The sequence below is a fragment of the Oryctolagus cuniculus genome, chromosome 18, assembly GCF_051225735.1.
Source record: "Oryctolagus cuniculus isolate XC-2025 breed Fujian yellow rabbit chromosome 18, ASM5122573v1, whole genome shotgun sequence".
NCBI classification, from domain to species: Eukaryota; Metazoa; Chordata; class Mammalia; order Lagomorpha; family Leporidae; genus Oryctolagus; species Oryctolagus cuniculus.
This window is the reverse complement of record NC_142884.1, coordinates 62,248,653-62,268,048: the sequence shown is the minus strand read 5'-3', so window position 1 is coordinate 62,268,048 and position 19,396 is coordinate 62,248,653. Positions and strand designations below refer to the sequence as shown.

Genomic DNA, 19,396 nt, shown 5'->3' with positions numbered 1-19,396 from the left:
TTGTCTTCCACCGACAGACTTTCTGCCTCAGTCCTTTTGCTACTGGAATAGCTAGCTAGCTATTACATACAAAAGAGGAGGCAACTCAGATACAGCCTTACGTGAGAATCTTTATTTTGACAAGTAAGTGCAGTATAAAAATCTGACCTGAAAAGTAAAAGTAAAAAAAAAAAGCAGGTAAAAATAAATATGTTTACAAATTATTGTAGAAATAATACAAAAGAGGGTTAAAATTCTCAGGAAAAACCAGAATGCGTCCAGTTGTATAAAGGCTCTTCCCTTGCCAGAAATGGGGATAAAGCTAAAGACCCAGTTTGGTTTTGCTGCTGAAAAACGTACAAAATAACTTAGAAAAACCAGTCGAGGTCAAACGTTGTGAGCTCACTACCTGTTCCTGCCTACCTGTGGTCTGAAGAAAGCCGACGACCACAGCGCGAGGCAGAGCTGACAGTAAGACGCCAGGAGTTTCCATCCAGAGTCCAGCGCCCTCCGTTAGCCTTCAAGTCCAAGCTGAAGAAAAACAAGCCCTTGGGTGAAGTCTGAGCTCTGCAGTTGGCTGACCGGATTTCCTCCGTTGTAGTGCTCAAAATAGTGTACTTCTTGGCCAGCAGAAACCCGGAAGAGCCTGGAACAACTGCGTTTAGCAAATGCTGCTATTTCACAGCCTCCATGGAGAGAGGCTGGCATCAGTCTTATCAGCAACTCAGAGTCTGTATAAGGTGGCAGCTGTTGGCTACACCCGGGAAATTCTTGAGTTGAAGGAAAGCACCAGGGTTCGCCCATCTGTGGCTCAGAGCACACTGTTCTTTTGTAGGAAGCACCTGGGTACACTAGAGGCTCGCTCCCCAACTGTCCAGTGCTGGTTCTGAGAGGTAGCCGACCCCTCCGAAAATGGATGTTTAGAGAGTGCAAGAAACCTCTAAGCCAAAGGCTTATAGTCAAGATCCCAGGTTCAAACCCAAAAGCGAAGAACATCTTGTGGACTGCAAGTGACTGAATAATGGCTTCCTCTCCCCAAAAGCAACGGAAGGAAATCAAATGGCCTTGAGAAGTGAGGGAGAGAAAGCAAGACCTTTAAGGGACAGCAGCCAGTGCTGCCTCCTAGTTTGAGTTTCTGGACGGAAACAAGTGCAGAAGTAACTGTACGAGTTCCCTGAAGATGCCACAGGAGACAGTGGACAGCCTCAAAGATGCCCAGTTGGATTCGAGGTTTCACTTTTGCAACACAGCTTTCCATGAGGCGATTGTCAAGAACAGCAACCCGAAAGTCACACGTGCTTACCAGCTGCCAAGGGATCAGTCCACGCAGTCGCAGTACTGTACCCACTTTGATCCAGAGGCTCCTAGCAGTTTTTCCCTGGGTGCTGGGACCAGGCTTGCCTGTTGGCAATGGTCCTGTGAGCCCAGGCTCTGCCCCAGTTGGCAGCTTGAAAACCTTGGGTATGATGAGGAGGATAGCAGATTTGGCTGCAGGTATGCCCCAAAACTGTCCCTTTAATGAAAGTGAGGATATGTTAGCCTCAGATCAGAACTGAATTTGAGAGGAATTCAGGAGTAGACATGGGTTCAGATAGCCAAAACTTCACTTTTCTGTCCAGATTGAGGGGTGAATCTTCTGGTAGATGGCTAAAACATTGTCTCTCCCCAGCAGAGATCACAGGCAAGCCAAGAATCCATCTAGAAGTATCAGCAGTTTGCAGGTAAAATACATTCAGTCCGAGGCCTCCATGTAGTCTATGGTCTTTCTGCAAAACCTTGCTTTCCATACACCTTTAAAAAGCATTTTGATGGTAACTCCCTCTGGTCTGGCTGATCCCTGGGTTGCTAAGATGTGGAGTGGGATTGTATCACATAAAGCACCATTCCTGGACCCTGTTTTCTGATGCCCACAGATCAGGCCTCTGGGCCTTGTATCTCAGGCACAGTCTTATTGCATTGATGGCTGGTAGTGGGGGTTGGGGTGGGAGGAGACAGTTGGCCCAGCTCTCAGGAAATTCTCCCAGCACCTCTGCTTGTATTCAGATGGGCTAGGAGATTCCCAAACCACAGGCTGTCGTTACTTAACCAAAAGAAGTGGCCACTGAATGGAACTTACCATTCGTTTTAGCACACTCCTGAGTCCCAGTAGGTCCCATGGGAGGAAACAGAATCTCCCCAAGAGGCAAGCAGTCAAGCAGCCTGAAGTCATTAGCTCCTCTGCCCCAAGCCAGAGGAGTGTGTGGCCTCCTTGACGCAAAGCTGCCTGGGCCCATACCACAGTCAGCATTGTTTGCATTTCAGCTTTGTCCTTTGGACCATTAGGAAACTAAACACAGCACTCCCTCTTCCCTCCCACCCTGTCGTTTCTCTTCCTATCCCTTTCCCTCCCTTACCCATTGCACTTTTCCCGCTCTACTTGAGGGCGGCTATTTCACACCTCAGCAAAGGCCAAGCTATATTGTTCTGGCTTCTTCCCACATCTCCGGGCTATGATGGCCAGATACAGCATGAGGAGGGCCACCCAGTAGCAGCCATACAGAATGGCCCCTGAAACAAGGAAGGCTAACTCTGTCTCACTGAACAGGTCCTGGCAATAAGCCGTGTAGGCCAGACCCCCCAAAAGAACTGCCACCCAGATGGACACAGGGATGAGGCCAATGAAGTTCACCACAATTGTTTTTCGGCCAGAAGTGCCCCAGCCAGACTTGTTGATGGTAGCAATGGCAAAGATCTTGGCGGGCAGGAGGCTAGACATGTAGAGAAGGGAGTAGAGGGACATGAAGATCATCTCTGCATTGCCCCGAAGGAAGCAGGCATAGGTAGCTTTGATGATGCCCACCAGCTGCACGGTCAGCAGGAAGAGGAGGATGTTCCAGATGCGGCCACGGTAGAAAAGCTGTATGACTGTGGCGATGAGGAAGAAGGGGAAGAAACCTGTGACCACCGACTCGTAGGTCATCCAGAGATGGTGCTTATGGAACCACAGAGAGTTGTAGAGCCACTCCCGGAAGTAAGACTTGCTCCAGCGCGTCTGTTGGTTGAGCCACCGTAGGTACTTGGTGGGGGTCTCAGTGAGGCACTTGGAGCGCGCTGTATACTTAGTTCGGTAGCCAAGACTCAGGACTCGGTTGGTGAGGTGCCTGTCATCCCCAAAGCTGCACTTGCTGCCTAGGAACTTCTGATGGTACCAGTCCTCCAGGAATTGCTGGAGGAGACTGTTGCGGTACATGCCCAAGGGCCCACTGATACACTGCACACAGCCGAAGTAGGACTGGCAGGCCCGCTCCACGTTGAAGGCCATCCAGTACCGCACACTGCTCAGGAACGAGATCCATGAGTCATACTTGTTGAGGATCTGTAAGGGAAGAGAGATGCTGGGCTACCTGCCCTGGGCACTCTGACCCATTGCCTAAGTTCCCGGTCATCGTTTCTAATGCTGCTAGAGTTGAAAAACCTGAGGCCTAGAGGAACCACCTATACCCACTCACCTCTCCTCTCAGGTTTGCTGTAGTGGTGAAAACCACTTCAGGGAGCCTGGCATCATGGCCTAGCTGCTAAACTTGCTGCCTGCAATGCCAGCATCTCATATGGGCGCTGGTTCAAGACCTGGCTGCTTACTTCCGACCCAACTCCCTGCTACGGCCTGGGAAAAGCAGTGGAAGATGGCCCAATTACTTGGGCCCCTGCCACCCACATGGACCTGGAAGAAGCTCCTGGCTTCAGCCTGACTGAGACCGGGCTGTTGTAGCCATCTGGGTAGGGAACCAGTGGATGGAAGATCTGTCTCTCCAACTCTTTCAAATAATTTTTAAAAAATAAAACAAAACACCACCTTTGCCAGCTGATGTTGCTGGCAGAGTAAAGGGCTTAAGGTGCAAAACCTGGAAGCGTCCCTAAGGACGTGATGTACGGTCTGCAGTATCCTACGGAAGATGACGTAGTCCCTTAGTAACATGTTGCAGAACTCTTCAGCCCAGTCCCCTCACAGCTAGGGTTTCTCAGGGGTCTAACTGTGGAGCTACTTGCTCCATCACCAGCCAGAAAAGTCCCCACTAGAATCTAGGACCTCAAGGTGAAATGCTACTCCCTGCGGTGTTGATTCTTTAACTGCTAACTCTCTCCTTCACTTTGAAAACAGCAGGAAAGGAGCTGAGTGGCAAGTGAGGTGAGCCCCATGATAGCAGTAGAAACTGTCGAAAGGGAATGTTAGGGCCTGCACTGTGGCTGGTAGGCTAAGCCTCCGCTTGCGGTGCTGGCATCCCATCTGGGCACTGGTTCATGTCGCAGCTGCTGATGGCCTGGGAAAGCAGTGGAAGATGACCCAGGTGCTTGGGCCCCAGCACCCACGTGGGAGACCCGGAAGAAGCTCCTGGCTTCAGATCAGCCCAGCTCCAGCCATTGCAGCCATTTGGGGAGTGAACCAGTGGATAGAAGACCTTTCCATCTCTCCCTGTAACTCTACCTCTCAAATAAAGTCTTATTAAAAAAAAAAAGTTCCTAAACAGTTCTCTTAGATTAGGAAACAGTCCAGACCCCAACCCCCAGGAATCGCTGGTCACTTCTTACTTGGACATCTCCCCCGACTCCCCCTACTTGGGGATCCTCTTCCAGGACGCGAAGCATCTCGATGGTACAGGCTGGGTCCAGCACCGTGTCCGAGTCACATACCTGCAGAGAGAGTAAGTACATAGCCCATTTTGACCACACGAGCACCCACACCACACGGTTGCGCTCTGCAAAGGGACAAGAGGAATAAGGGAAAGTGAGGGAAAGGAGAGTTCAGCCAGGAGGCTTAGAGAAGTCCAGAGACTTAAGTGAGGTTTCTGGGAAGGGGAAAACCGTCTCAGTATGGCTCTGGGGTCCCAGGGCAGTCGGATGATGGGCACAGTGGCTAGACCAGAGCCAGAATGCATTTTTCTTTTTTAAATATTTAAGAGATACTATCCATCCACTGGTTCACTCCCTAGATGGCTGCAACAGCTGGAGTTGAGCTGATCTGAAGCCAAGAGCTGCTTCTAGGTCTCCCATGTGGGTACAGGGGCCCAAGCACTAGAGCCATCCTCCGCTGCTTTCCCAGGCCATTAGCAGGAAGCTGGATCACAATCAGATTAGCAGGAAGCTGGGACTCCAACCAGCACCCATATGGGATGTCAGTGCTATAGGCAGCGGTTTTATATGCTATGCCCACAGCATTGGGCCCCAGAATGCATTTTTCACAAGGCCAAGAAATGGCTCCTGACAGAAAACTGCCCAAGGCTATCCATAGAATTGTTGATGGCAGGGTCCCAGTTGCAGTGTCTGGCCTCTTGGACAACATATAGCCCCAGTGGTAACTAGCTCTGCCTACTCACAGGAACCTCTTCAGACTACCCAACATGGCTGCAGGCATTCTGTGCTCAACACAGACTCCTTTGACCAAGTTCCCAAGCCCAGGGCACAGTATGGCCAAAGGCTGCTCTTGCCTGAAATCTACTTCAGTGGGCATGGGAGCACTTCCCTCAGATCCTAGATCAAATCCTAGCCATCCCCTTCCCTTGGGAAGCTCATTGAACAGGTTACACTAGTATTATTAGTTGAACCTAGGCTATGAAATACACTTAACCGTAGTGGCACTCAAATGGTCCAGAGTCCTGATAACCACTGGGCAGGGGAATTGGTTTACACAGCCCTGAGTGAGCTCTATATGATCACCGTTCTCACAGCAGAAAACAGTATCCAGATGAACCAAAACCCTGTTCTGCAAAAGCCCAAAAGCCTTTTAAGTTTACATAGGCATCAGAACTATGGTATAGTGGGTAAAGCTGCACCTGCAGTGCCAGCATCCCATAATGGCTGTCAGTTGAAGTCCTGGCTGCTCCACTTCTGATCCAGTGCTGTTAATGTGCCTGGGAAAGCAGCAGAAGATGGCCTAAGTACTTGGGTCCCTGCACCCATGTGGGAGACCCAGAAGAAACTCCTGGCTTCTGGTCTAGCCATTGCAGCCATTTGGCAAGTGAACCAGCAGATAGATCTTTCTCTGTAATTCTGCCTTTCAAATAAAGACATAAATCTTCAAAAATAAAGTTGCTGAGTAAGAGCCCATCAGCCCCAAAAGAGGAGGCTGCCTCCAACATCCCAACCTCTCCCAGCTTCCTCCATGTTGGCAGGCAGAGTGGCCACAGACCAGCAGAATGCTGGGAGGGTGGGGGGATCAGGTACAGCCATCAGGGACACACTGGCCATGCCCAGGAAGAGCTCAGGGAGCCTCAGGCCCGACTTGCAGAGCCTGCCAGCTTACAGGCCACGTTCCCAGTGCGGCCAGTCTCACCTCTACTTCCTGCCCTGCTCCTTTCACTCCAGGGAGGTCTTTCTAGCTGAGCAGAGTTGGAGAGGAAAAGCCCTCCTGCTGCCTGGGTTTCCCCACTGGCTGGGGCAAGGTTCTCTCCCACAGAGGCACCATCAGCAGGGCTGTTAGCTGTCAGTCTGAAATCCTAGAGCCAATGCTCACTTGCTAAACAACATGCTGTAAGCAACACTGAGTTGACAAACAAGTAGGCTACCCAGAGAGCCATTATGCTTTCAGGCATTTATCAAGTGGTAGTAAAACTCACTGGCAGGGTAGATGCTAGATTCTGGACCAAAGTTCTTGGGGTCCTGGGTTTCAAGTTTCTACTTGGTACTGAAATGTGAGGGGTGTTGGGGCACAGCAAGGTTAACTTGCTGCTTGTGAGCCAGCATCCCATATCAGATTGCTGGTTCAAATGCTGGCTCTTCCGCTTCCAATCCAGCTTCTTGCAAATGCACCTGGGAAGACAGCAGAAGTTGGCCCAAGTACTTAAGCCCCTGCCTCCTATGTTGGAGACCAGGATGGAGTTTGGTTCCTGGCTTCAGCCTGGCCTAGCCCCAGACATGGCAGCCATTTGGGTGAATGAACTAGATTTAAGAGCGGTCACTTTCAAATAAATAAGACTTACAGGAAGTAACAGCATACTCCCATCACCTCGTTCACTCCTCAGATGTGCACAGTAGCACAGCGGGGACCTAACCCTAGAGCCAGGAACTCAACCCAGGTCTCCCACACGGGTGGCAGGAACCCAATCACGAGTCATCACTGCTGCCTCCCAGGGTGCATGTTACCAGAGAGCTGGTGTCAGAGTGGAGCTAGGCATCACTGACACAGGACACAGGCATTTCCCCCCTTCTTTGCACTTTACTTGAAAGGCAGAGAGACCTTTCACCTGCTGGCTCACCCCCTAAATGCCCACAACAGCAAGGGCAGGCCAGGCTGAAACCAGGAGCCAGGAACTGTCCAAGTCTCCCATGGGGGTGGCAGGTACTCGTGCACTTGAGCCATCACCTGTTGCCTTCCAGGGTATGCATTAACAAGAAGTTGGATTGGCAGGCCAGCATTGTGGCATTGCCAGCACCCGATACGGGTGCCGATTTGACACCCGGCTGTTCCACTTCCCATCTAGCTCCCTGCAGATGTGCTTTGGAAAGCAGTGGAGGATCGCCCAAATCCTTGGACCCTTGCGCACCCAAGTGGGAGACCCGGAAAAAGCCCCTGGCTTCAGCCTGGACAGCCCTGGCCGTTGCAACCATTTGGGGAGTGAACCAGTGGATGGAAGATCGACTGATCTAGCCAACTCTTCCTTTCAAATAATTAAAAACTAATTCTTTAAAAAAACTTTGGACTGGAAGTGGAGGTGGTACTCAAACCAGGAACTCTGATATTGGATGTAGGCGTGCCATGTGATGTCTTAACTACCAGGCCAGATGTATGCCCCTGAAGTGTGGGAGCTCTAATCCCACTTCTCCCTAGTTTTCGTTTCTTGAAAATAGAAGCTGTTTCAACACTGCTGAGCTAATAAAATTTCCAGGCTGGCGTTATCGATTCCTTTGACCAGAAGCTAAGCAGGGTCTGGCCTTTTTTTTTTTTTTTGACAGGCAGAGTGGACAGTGAGAGAGAGAGACAGAAAGGTCTTCCTTTGCCGTTGGTTCACCCTCCAACGGCTGCCGCGGCCAGTGCACCACACTGATCCGATGGCAGGAGCCAGGTACTTATCCTGGTCTCCCATGGGGTGCAGGGCCCAAGCACTTGGGCCATCCTCCACTGCACTCCCTGGCCACAGCAGAGAGCTGGCCTGGAAGAGGGGCAACCGGGACAGAATCCGGCACCCCGGCCTGGACTAGAACCCAGTGTGCCGGCGCCGCAAGACAGAGGATTAGCCTAGTGAGCCGCGGCGCCGGCCAAGCAGGGTCTTAAGAGTTCCAGTCCTGCCAATGCTGCCACAAAATGAATTTAGTGATCATTCTGTGTCATTCTCTCCACCACCTCAGACATGAATTTGGCTCCAGAATAACTTTTTGGCCCCCATTAAATGTTGCTTTTGATCATGACTTGTTTTCCCTTTTTCTCTACCCTATAAAGACATTCATCCTCATGTTGCTAATGGTACAGCAGCATTGACAATGGCTAAGAGCAGACTTGAGAGGCTGGGCTCCAATCTCAACTCTGTACCTTACATGAGACAAGTTACTTGGCCTCAGTGCTTTGTGTTTCGCTTGCTGGGTGGACATAGTAATAGTTCTTAGCCCCAGGGGCCAGCATTATAGCATTGGGTTAAGCTGCTGCCAGCACCTCATATCCAAGTTCAAGACCTGGCTGCTCTGCTTCTGATCCAGCTTCCCGATAACGATTCTGGAAAAGCAGTAGAGGATGGCCCAAGTACTTGGATCCCTACCAGCAACATGCCTCCCACATGGTTGGCCCAGAAGGAAGTTACAGGCTCTTGGCTTCAATGGCCATTTCGAAGAGCTCTTTACCACTCTGCCCCCCCCCCTTTTTTTTTTGACAGGCAGAGTGGACAGTGAGAGAGACAGAGAGAAAGGTCTTCCTTTTTTCCGTTGGTTCACCCCCCAGTGGCCGCTATGGCCAGCGCACCACGCTGACCCAAAGCCAGGAGCCAGGTGCTTCTCCTGGTCTCCCATGGGGTGCAGGGCCCAAGCACTTGGGCCATCCTCCACTGCCTTTCTGGGCCACAGCAGAGAGCTGGACTGGAAGAGGGGCAACTGGGACAGAATCCGGCGCCCCGACCGGGACTAGAACCCGGTGTGCCGGTGCCACAAGGTGGAGGATTAGCCTAGTGAGCCGCGGTGCCGGCCCGTTATAACTTTTTCTTAGGATTTTATTTAAAAGGCAGAGTGGTAGGCCGGCGCCGCCATAGCTCAATAGGCTAATCCACCTCTTCCAGGCCAGCCCTCTGCTGTGGCCAGGGAGTGCAGTGGAGGATGGCCCAAGTGCTTGGGCCCTGCACCCCATGGGAGACCAGGATAAGTACCTGGCTCCTGCCATCGGATCAGCGTGGTGCGCCGGCTGCAGCGCGCCAGCCGGGGCAGCCGTTGGAGGGTGAACCAACGGCAAAGGAAGACCTTTCTCTCTCTGTCTCTCTCTCACTGTCCACTCTGCCTGTCCAAAAATTAAAAACAAAAAAAAGTTATTACTCCCTCTGAGTATTTTTAAGATTTAGTTGACCTTCCATCTGCTGGTTCACTCCCCAGACGGCTCCAACTCTGAGGTTAGAGCAGGCAGGAGCCAGAAGCTCTATCCTGGTCTCACATGGGTGGCAGGAGCCCAGACACTTGGACCATCTTCTGCTGCCTCCCCAGACACATCACAGGAAGCTGGGTTGGAAGCAGAGCACCCGGGACATGAACCAGCATTCTGGTAAGGGATGCGGCATTGTGGGCAGCAGCCTAATCTGACGCATCACAATGCAGCCACCCACCCTCTGCATCCAGGATTAAAGGAGCCAATAAGGTTGAAGTGCCTCAAACATTGCCGGTAATGAAGTAAGTGGATGCTGTATACCAGCTTGCTGTTACTGTGGGGACCAGAATCCCAAGTTACACCCAAATTCACAGCTCTATGGGACAGTGGGACCACACTTGCATCCGGGACTGCTGTTCAGAGCATTACGCCCTTTTGCCTTAAGGACAGGAAAGGAGTGTGCACGACACAGGGGCCCCAGACTGAACCCCAAATTCTCGGAGCACTCCAGCTGGCGGGACACATGCTGGCATACCCGTTCCAGGGGAGGCACCCTTACCTGGATGTAGTCCACTGAATCGCCGAGGGCCTTGAAGGCTGTGTACATGACCTCACGCTTGCCTCCCCACTTCTGCATGATGCACGAGAAGGTGCTGGTCCGCACCACAGCCCGCACGCGCTCCATGCCTTCCTGCAGGCTGGCCTCGGTCTCGCCCTCGCCTGCCTCGTGGAAGTTGCTGCGCCACACAAAGAAGCCGGCCTGCTCAGTGCCACCCAGCACCTCATGGAAGATGTCCAGCATGTAGGCGTCTTCCTGGCGGTTGCCATCGACCACCATAACTACCTTGAGGTCAGGGAAGGCGATGCGCTGGGCTGAGCGCAGGCACTTGCGCAAGTAGTCGGGGTCCTCCTGGTAGGCGGCGATGCAGAGCGCCACAGAGCGCCGCCGTGAGGGCAGCTTCAGCGGCCGCCCGGCCCGCCGCATGCGCCGGTGCTCCAGGAAGGCAAACAGGCTCTGGATGAGCAGGTGCAGGCCCAGGATAGCGCCGTACAGGCCGAAGGACAGGTAGTGCTTCTCTGTGTGGATGAACTGGTAGCCTGTCACATAGGCTGCCAGGATGCCACCCAGCACCGCCAAGGCAAACAGGCTGGTGCCCACCACACGCAAGGCTGTTGTCAGTTGCACTGGCATCTGGCAGGGGGCGAAAGAGGTGGGGTCAGGCGGGCAGCAGCATTTTCAGTCTGTGGGTGTACAGGCATTCTTGCAGTTTGACCCATGAATAAAATCCATGGTCACTTACTGAGCTTGAGCAAGACTTTCTAGAGCCAGAAGCTGCCTACGGAGGTTTAAGTCCCGCTCTGCCACTGCCTTAACCTTAGTCTTTTGATCCGATTGCGGTTCTAACCTCACAGCATCTTTGAGGGTTAAACAAGTGACACATGTAAAGAAAGCACTTGCGGTAGCATCTACTACTGACAAGCCAAAGCCCACCGCCATCTGCCTCAGCAGCCAGACACAGCCCGGGGCATGCCCTCACTCACCAGGGGATGTTCACCCACAAAGCACAGCCCCCCACAAGGCTCATGAAGAAAATGGGGGAGGAAGAGACAAACAGCAGGAAACAAAGGTGCCAGGCTTCTCAGCACAGTCAGAGAAACTTTCCCTGCCTTCTCACCTTGTTCTCATTTGTGTGAGAGAGAGGCAGGAGAAAAAGGGAAAGCCGGCGGGAAAAGCAGACCAGGCAGGGAGGCAATGAGCTGCCCCTTGGACGTGGAAGCCCTGGGGGAACTGCAGCAGCCTCCTGAGAGAGGGGGCTGCCTAGGGAGCCAGCTGCTTGGTCCTAGTGCCTGGTGCAGACTCCGGGCTGGACCCCTGCCTGGCCACTCCAGGGAAGAAAGCCAGGTTCCCACTTGGCAACTAAGTCTCCTAATGCCTGCTGGGAACAGCGGTTTCTGTGAAGACAGCTGAGGACATGGTCTCCCCACCACTACCAGGTAGTTTCCTGCTAGGTAGGCAGTGAACGTGGAAAGCCATCAGCCCAAGGGCTAGCATGTGCTAAGGCTGGCTGGTTTCCTTCAAGGACACCGTGAGGCTCGCAAGACCTGCTCCCTGCCCTCCATTCCCACCCAGGCCACCTCCCTGCCTCTCAGGGACGAGTCTGTGGGTCCTGTTTTCACTCAGCTTTGCAGACAGGCAAGCTACACCTCTAGGTCTCACTCAGCTCCAACCCCAACACACCGCTCCTGCACGCAGGGTGCTGAGGAACACGCAGTTACTGCCTAAGTAAGACGCAGGCACCAGCAGCCTGGGCCGGAAAAAGCTGTTGGCAGCTTGGGCTCTCCGGGAAGCGTGGCCTCTGGGCGCCCTGCACCGCCATCCCGGGGAGCCTGCTGCGTGCTTCCTCTGCAGGACACCCCCCTCCTTTTATTAACGCTAACCCCTCAACATGCCACCCTGGACGCTCTCCTCCCAAGTGTACCAGGGGAAGGGTGCTGTGCACCTAGTGCCTGTGTTCTGGGAAGGGGCAGGGGAAGCCCAGGACAGCCCGGCAACCTCCAGGGAGCTGGAGCCCTGCTTCGGTCCAGTGCTGGGGCTGTGCCCACCGTTCAGCGACACGAGGCATTCACCACACTTCCCTCCCCCAACCCCCACCTCCTGGCGAAGATTGCACCGGCCACACCCACGTGCCGGTTTCCCACGACCCAGCCGGTAAGAAACGGGAAACCCACGGAATCAGAGGCAGACCAGGCTCGGCTCAGCTGGCTGGGGCCCCAGCTCCCGTGGCAAAGTGTGCCTGCAGACAAAGGCGCTTCCCGAAGTCGCCTGCCCCCTCCTTCCTCCAGCAGGAATTAAAGGCATTGCTCCTGTATTGCGCTCCCCGCAGATGATCCGAAAAGATCCCGCGGCTGGATACCCCCTGTGCAATCAGGCGCTCTGGTTAAGGTCTCGGCAGGGGGCTGTCACCCTAGCTTGGACCACCTCCCCCCTCCACAAACCCGTGGCTCAGAAAGGATCCACAAGAGCCAGGCCCAGGCTGGCCAGTGTGCCCTACCTTCAAGGACACGAAGCTGGGGGTGCTCCCCAAGACCGGGCCCCCAGACGACCCAAAGAGAAAACCTCCAGCCAAAGATACATGCCTCCCTCCCTACCCGCCCCCCAAAACTTGGAGGGGCTGCCTGGTCTGCAGCGCCTCTTCTGACAGGTGCGCCCTGCCCGCGGCGGGATGGAAACTTGTGAGGCAGGCAGGGGCTCCTTCCCCTGCGCCCTTCCGAGCCGGCAAGGAAAGGGGAGCTCAGTCCTGCCGACACGTGCTTTTGTGCCCCGGCTGGCCCGCAGAAACCTAGGCGCCGGCTGTCTTGGTGTCGGGACGGGGCCGAACCTTTGGCGAGCTTGAGGTGGGGAGGGGGAGGGGGTACTCCACGCAGCCTCGTGCCCCGCACGGTCGTCTGCCTCCCGATTCATTCACAAAACCGGAGCCGTAAGGGAGGAAGGGAGGAGAGGATGGAGGAAGAAAGGGAGGAGGGGTCAGCGGCAAGGGGGCTGCAGGAACCAACGCCGGGAAACCCGGAGCTGCCACAGTGCCCAACCGGCCTCCCGGAGCAGGACACGGCGTCCGCAGTGCGCCGAGCCGGTGGAGGTCCGGGCGCTCCGCATACGGCACCCTGGGAGCCGGCGTGCCCGGGTCCCCGGCGCAGCCCCGCGCGCCCGCCGCTCCAATGGGGGCTGCTGGGCCTGGCCCACGCTCACCGTGCCGCCGGCTGCCCGCGCTTCGGTGCTTAGCAGGCCCGCGGCGGCTCCATGTCCCTCCTCCGACCTCGCCGCCGCCGCGACTCCCTCCGCGGTGCTCCGCAGCCGCCACGCTCCGACTGCCGAGCGCCGGCCCTGCGGAACCGCCTTTAAGTGCGGCGCGCGCCCCCGCCGGGAGCGGCGCCCTCCCCAGGCCCCGGGGTCGGGAAAGTTGGCAGGAGTGGGAGGGCCGCGAGGGAGCGTCCCCTGCCCGGCTCGGTCCGAGGCAGCTCCACTGGCCGGCGCTGGGCGGGGACGAGGGGTCCCGCATAGACGCGGCTCCTCGGACTCAGAGCCTCTGCGCCCTGTCGGAAACTGGGTTCCCTCAGCTGCCCAAGGGAGGCGGTCATTGTGCCCAGCTGAAACCCTGAGGGGTCGTTAACTTTGAAGAGAACCTGCAGGCACTGCCAAAATTGCCACTCTCCGCCCCCGCCCCCACGCGCCGCTTTCTCGCCTGGACTCACCCTGCAAAGCGGGCGAGCGCGGAGAAGTCGGTCCGACTCGTGCACGCCCAGGGGCTGCTGGTTGAACGCGGAGGGCTCCCTAAATCCAAGGCAGCAGCACCTTCCGGCTGGCAAGAACGAGGAGCAGAGGAGAGTAATTGTGAAATGGGAAAAGGCTGGTCGAAGAAGGTGTTAACAATTGTGACAGGCTCAGCTTGGAATTCCGCAGTGGGGCGCTGATGACTTTGAGGCCGTTTGCAGAAGCTGCAAATGGTTTTGCAGAAACCTCGGCGGTTCCGGTGTCTTTAAAGCCCAAACAGTTCCTCCTCCCCTTTTCTGCACCTTTATTTCCGACATCCATGACCTTCTAAACTCCCAGCTGACTTTGTCCAGGAGGGAGGGCAGCAAGGAGTGGGGGCCCCAGGGAGAGGTACAAAGTTGAGAGCCGGCTGAAGTCACAGTTTTTACACCCTAGAAAGACCTGAAAACCCACAGAAAAGGAATTCGCGTGTCCTCCAAGCACACCTGAGTTATCTTCCTCCCGTGCTGCAACAAATGGAGTGGAGCTGGCCGCTGCTCCCCCAGTGTGTGGGCTCAGGGACGCCGCCACCCACCCTCCCCCTCCCTTGGCCCCAGAGCGCAGTCCTCAACCGGGCTGAGCCAGGAACCCAGGCACACCTGCTCCTCCATTCCCATCTTGGGATTACAAAAATCGGTTTCACACCGATCATCACTGATAGGGTGCAAACCTGTTCCTAAAAACCAGCATGGAATCCACACACGGGTTGTGTTTTGACCTCCTGTCCTCCCCAGGGGCCGGGTCAGAGCACCTACAGCGGAGATGGGGCGAGCCTGTGGTGCGGTTAAGGGGAGTCAGCCAGCCAGCTCCACCACTGGTTGTGGGGCAGTGGGCCTCAGCGTCTTCATCCCAGAAATGGGGCTGTGACAAGGCGTGAGGAGACCGGTTCGGAGCGCCCTGTAAGCACTGGGACCAGTTACCGTTCATCAGACCGCAGCCTGACGCTCCAGGCCTGGCCCTCCAGGGCACGCGACAAGAAGCTCGGGGATGCGTGTGTGTAGGGCACGCGGGTCTCTCTGCAGGCGTGCCCCCGGAGCCCGGAGCCCGGAGCCACCTGCTCACAGCTTGCAGTCGGCACACTGGAAGACTCATCTGATCCTAACTCCCGCCCCGATTTACCATCTTCCAACACTGTAGACCGGGAAGGACCCGCAGCGGCTGGGGGCATGGGCTGGTGGGGGTGAACGCCCCAGATCTCCCAGGTGCTCTGTTGTCCAGAGAAGCCAGAAATCCAGCTTGTACTGGAAAATCTCCTACTTTTTAACTGTTGGTAGCCAATTCCAATGTTGGGGGGGAAAGTACTCCACAGGCCCAGCAAAACGTGTTGGCAAGTCACACGCAGCAGTGGGCTGCTTCCAAGTGAGCTGTTTGGAAGCTGCGAGAAGGGGGGCAGCCAGCGTGGAGAGTTCTGCCCCGCCAGGCACAGCATGGTTTCTTCTCTTGGGCAAGTCCGGTTCCCTAGGCCTGGGCCCAGAAGCCTCATTAGCATCTAGGGCCCCCACGGTGTCACACAGGCTATCGCTTGGCTCACTCTGTGGGCTCCAGGGTGGGCAATGGCTTGGCGCAACCTCCCAGTGAACCGCAGGTCTGCCCATCCCAGTGGGCACTGCCCCCTAAGTGCCTTCTCCAGAGAGCGCTGTCATCGGCGGGTAAGAGTGTCTCCTGTGTGGCCGCTCTATGCTTGTAATTAGCAGCCACTTAGGGATGCCCTGTTTGCATCACCCCTTGGTACAGGAGAGGGTGGCTGGGGAGTCTTTAAGGGGCCGATCCAGTAAATCTCAAGGCCATCTCTGCTCACCCCTGGGGACTTAGAAATAGGACTAACTCCATAGTCAGCCGCTTGAGAACAGGAACACAGATGCGGCCAGACTGGCTGCCACACTGGCTCGAGGATAAGCCTCCCTCTTAGGCTGTACGGGGGAGGATCCATGCTGCGTTTCAACATTCATTCAGCAAACGCTGCAGACCTGCTGTGAGTGCAGAACTGTGCTTGGGCAGCCAGGGGTCTTGGGCTGGTCCTAGGCTTTGTCACCTAGAAGACAAAGACGCGTGACAAATGCAGTCACTGTGCAGGGCAGTAGATGAGAAGATGTTGGAAATCGCATCCACTGGAAGACACCAAGGGTTTCGGGGAAGCGGTCTCTGGGCTCGAGCGGGCTGGGCAGGGTTTCACTGAGAACTTGAGCTACTGAATAGAGAGGAAACAGCACAGCCACAGCCTAAGGGCAGCCATGGGCACAGGAAGGGGTGAGGTGTGTGTGAAGGAGGGCTGTGAGAGGCCCGGATGAAAGAAGCGATGGACACCAAGGAGCTCCCAGCTGAGGCCGCTGCGGGAGCAGGGCCCCCGCAAGTCCAGTTACTGAGAGGGCTCCCTGTGGGGGGTTTGGGTGGCCTCCGATGGCTTGTGGACGTCTGTCCATCCCAATGGCGGCTGTCGGAGTGCAGTGGCCCAGGGAAGGCTGCGCTGGTGGCTTTTGGGGGTAAGGACTAGGAGTAGGGTACAGCAACCACCACGGGGCTGGGGAGGGGCCGCGCCGAGGACTGCTGGTGCCAGCTTCGGGGGGTGAGGACGAGGGCAGGCAGCGACAACTCCTGTGGCGGAGGTGGGGTGGGAGGTGGAGAGGAAGAGGCAAGCCGGGTGTGGAGTCCGAGGAGCCTTTCTCAAAGCTTTGTAAGGTTTGAGGCTGCAGATCCCACCTTTCAAGCCATTTGCAAGCCCAGACTCTTGAGAGGCTCAGATACCTTGCACCAGCAGGAGCCCACCAGTCTGCCCTCACTGGTGCTAGAAGCTGGGGCACAGCCTGCAGCCATCAGGTGGCCCCTGGGCCCGCTGTGCTGCTGGGCTGGCCTCGGAGTAGGGGTGGGGGAGGGAGGGGAGGGAGGGGAGGGAGGAGGAGGAGGAGGGGGACTCCACCTCCACAGGCCCCTCATCCCCGGGCCTCACGCCTCAGTGCCCCTCCCTGGCATGGAGCCCACAACTTCTAGCAAAGCAAAACGGAACCAGGGATGGCAGCCAAGCCACGAAGGCCTCCCTCAGTCCCCCTGAGCTCCAGCCCCTCCACTTCCCCTGGGCCGACCACCATGGAAACCTCTTGAAGCTAACGAGGATGGATTTGAAATGGCTTCCGTGGAGTGGCAAGGTGTGTTCCCCCTGCTGATAAAGAGGGCTTTCTCCTCCAGGCGCTGAAGCCGCAGTACTAGTTAATACATAATTCAAAGAGGGAAGCGCGCACCCTGGCCACCGCCCGGCCCCACTCCTGAACAAAGTGACCCTTTCATGGGTGGCCCCTCTCCCCGACAAGTGCCCGTGAGCAGGGCCGAACCTAGGTGTTTGAAGAAGCAGGCTAATGACTTCCCTGCACGGCAGTTACAAAGCTTGGATTTTAACTCCAGTCTCTCGCCCTTGTGCCGGAAAAATCATTTTCCTTTCAAACTCAGGGGCCTGTGCTCTGCTGGGGGTGCCGGGCTCTTTGATGCTGGCTTGAAGGTCAGGATGACAAGGGCACAGCAGACTGGTGGCCGAGGAGCAAGCCAGACCTGGAGAGGTTTTTCTTGGAATCCTGAGCAGACAAAGCTCTACCCGGCCATCTTTCCTTTCTCTCCAGCCCCGAGGTGATATAGGAGAAAAATCCAGTAGACAGTCTTCAACCCTAACCTACCTTCCTGATGGGACAGTGTGCAGCTACTAACAATTACGTTGATGAACAGATTGTAGGAAAATGAAAAAAAAAAAAGAAAAAGAACATGGTTCCGTGTTAACATACAGGATATAAAATTGTATGAATGAATAAGTTTATGTTATGTTTTCCTTAAAACCCTGTGACTTAAAAGCAAGGGAGGAGTTCACCCAAACAGTAAGATCACACTGAACATAAAATTTGAGGTCACGTGGTAGAACAATGGATTTTTTTTAATCTTTACCTTTTCTTTTTCCTCTGCAGTTTCTGCATTTTCTATTAGCAAAAAAAATTTTTTTTTTTTTTTTTTTTTTTTTTTTTTTGGACAGGCAGAGTGGACAGTGAGAGAGAAAGGTCTTCCTTTACCATTGGTGCTGCGGCCAGCACACTGCGCTGATCCAAAGCCAGAAGCCAGGTGCTTCTCCTGGTCTCCCATGCGGGTGCAGGGCCCAAGTACTTGGGTCATCCTCCACTGCACTTCCCTAGCCACAGCAGAGAGCTGGCCTGGAAGAGGGGCAACCGGGACAGAATCCGGCGCCCCAACCGGGACTAGAACCCGGTGTGCCGGCACTGCAAGGCGGAGGATTAGCCTAGTGAGCTGCGGCGCCGGCCAGCAAAAAAAAATTTGTAATAAAGTATTTTAGAATAGTATGAATTGTCAGTCCACTGAGTTTCCTGCTAAGCTGGGTTGGGGTGCGGGCAGCCTGCGTCACCTGGTCTGCAGTGAAAGCAATAAATACAGAAGGAAGGGCCAGGCCATGGGACCAGAGGTGGCCAGCACTCCCTTGGGGTGCTTTATTTCAACCCCCCTCCCCCAACACACACACACACACACACACACACTGTTCCTTTGAAAGAAGTGTGCAGGGATCCAGGTGCGTGTGTAGGGCTGTGCCAGCTGCGCCAGCACCCAGAGCGCACTGTTCAAAGGCCACAGCCTGGCTGGCACAGCCCAGCCACCTGCAGCTCTCACTTCCCTCGGCCAGTCACAGAGACCCTGGCTAAGGCAGGGAGCTGCACGGTCAGTGAGGGCTCCAGGAGCCCCCGGGAGGGAGGGTGCTTTTCCCCGAAAGCCACTTCCAAGAATGATGACAGCATCAATGCTCTCCCGCCTGAGAAAGTCCCAGGAATTCTCCCTTGGGTATTGTCAACCTACCCCCACACAAGGACCCATGTGCTCGTCCACACGCGTGACCGTGACGCCATGTGGACACACACAACTTCCCCAGGTGTTGGTGGAAGGCCAAGGTTACCAGGTCAGCAGGAGGGACACAAAACAGCTTCAGGCTCACATCCCAAATTCACTTGGCGCTGCAGGACAGCATCAAGCACGGTTGGTTCTTCAACGCGCTGGCACCTCGGCTCTCCCTCCTCTTTTTCCATTAGTCACTGTCACAGCAGGGTCCAGGGCAGGACCCCAGATAAAAGCAGTTACAGAAAAGCTGAGCGCGGGTTGGGGGGGGGCACATGCAGAGGTTCTCACAAGGACACTCTGAGACCCTGGGGTGCTTTGTAAACCACACTCATGCCTGGGACCCATCCCAGATCAATGCAAGGAGTCCCTGGGGGCTGCATTAGGGCCACCTGGGCTGAGAGGCATCCTGAGGGTTCCACTCACCCAGCCAGGGGACCAGCAAGTGCCTCTCTGGCACTGAGAGGGGCGGGCAGGCAGCCGGTGAGGGGCGGGGCCCTGGAGTGTTTCGGGCCTTGCTGTTTCTCCTTCAGCCCCCGGACTGCCCGGCCCCCACGCAGACACCTGTTTGAATGAACACTTCAAAGACCTAAGAGGTTGCTGACGCTGTGGCACAGCGGGTTAAAGCCCCGGTCTGCAGCACTGGCATCCCATATGGGCATCAGTTTCAGTCCTGGTTGCTCCACTTCCAATCCAGCTCTCTGCTATGG

At 55.5% G+C, this 19,396-nt stretch overlaps 1 protein-coding gene across 3 annotated transcripts; it reads right to left on the bottom strand.

The window, feature by feature from the left end:
- Nucleotides 1-90: 90 nt before the first annotated feature.
- On the bottom strand, nucleotides 91-13,918 carry HAS3 (hyaluronan synthase 3). Of its 3 annotated transcripts, XM_051846614.3 has the most exons (5): nucleotides 13,760-13,918; nucleotides 13,257-13,391; nucleotides 10,068-10,700; nucleotides 4,546-4,647; nucleotides 91-3,334 (listed from the first exon to the last, which is right to left on the bottom strand). In XM_051846614.3, the coding sequence occupies exons 3-5, from the start codon at nucleotides 10,698-10,700 to the stop codon at nucleotides 2,411-2,413; spliced, it is 1,659 nt and encodes a 552-aa protein (XP_051702574.1). In that variant the 5' UTR covers nucleotides 13,257-13,391; nucleotides 13,760-13,918; the 3' UTR covers nucleotides 91-2,410.
- Nucleotides 13,919-19,396: the final 5,478 nt, after the last annotated feature.

Bases quoted from the DNA above. Each gene is read 5' to 3' on its own strand.
- HAS3 (XM_051846614.3), bottom strand. From the start codon at position 10,700: ATGCCAGTGCAACTGACAACAGCCTTGCGTGTGGTGGGCACCAGCCTG. The intron at 4,648-10,067 runs GTAAGGGTGCCT...CTCTCTCTGCAG, and splicing joins ATTCAGTGGACTACATCCAG to GTATGTGACTCGGACACGGT. The intron at 3,335-4,545 runs GTAAGAAGTGAC...CTTCCCTTACAG, and splicing joins GAGTCGGGGGAGATGTCCAA to ATCCTCAACAAGTATGACTC.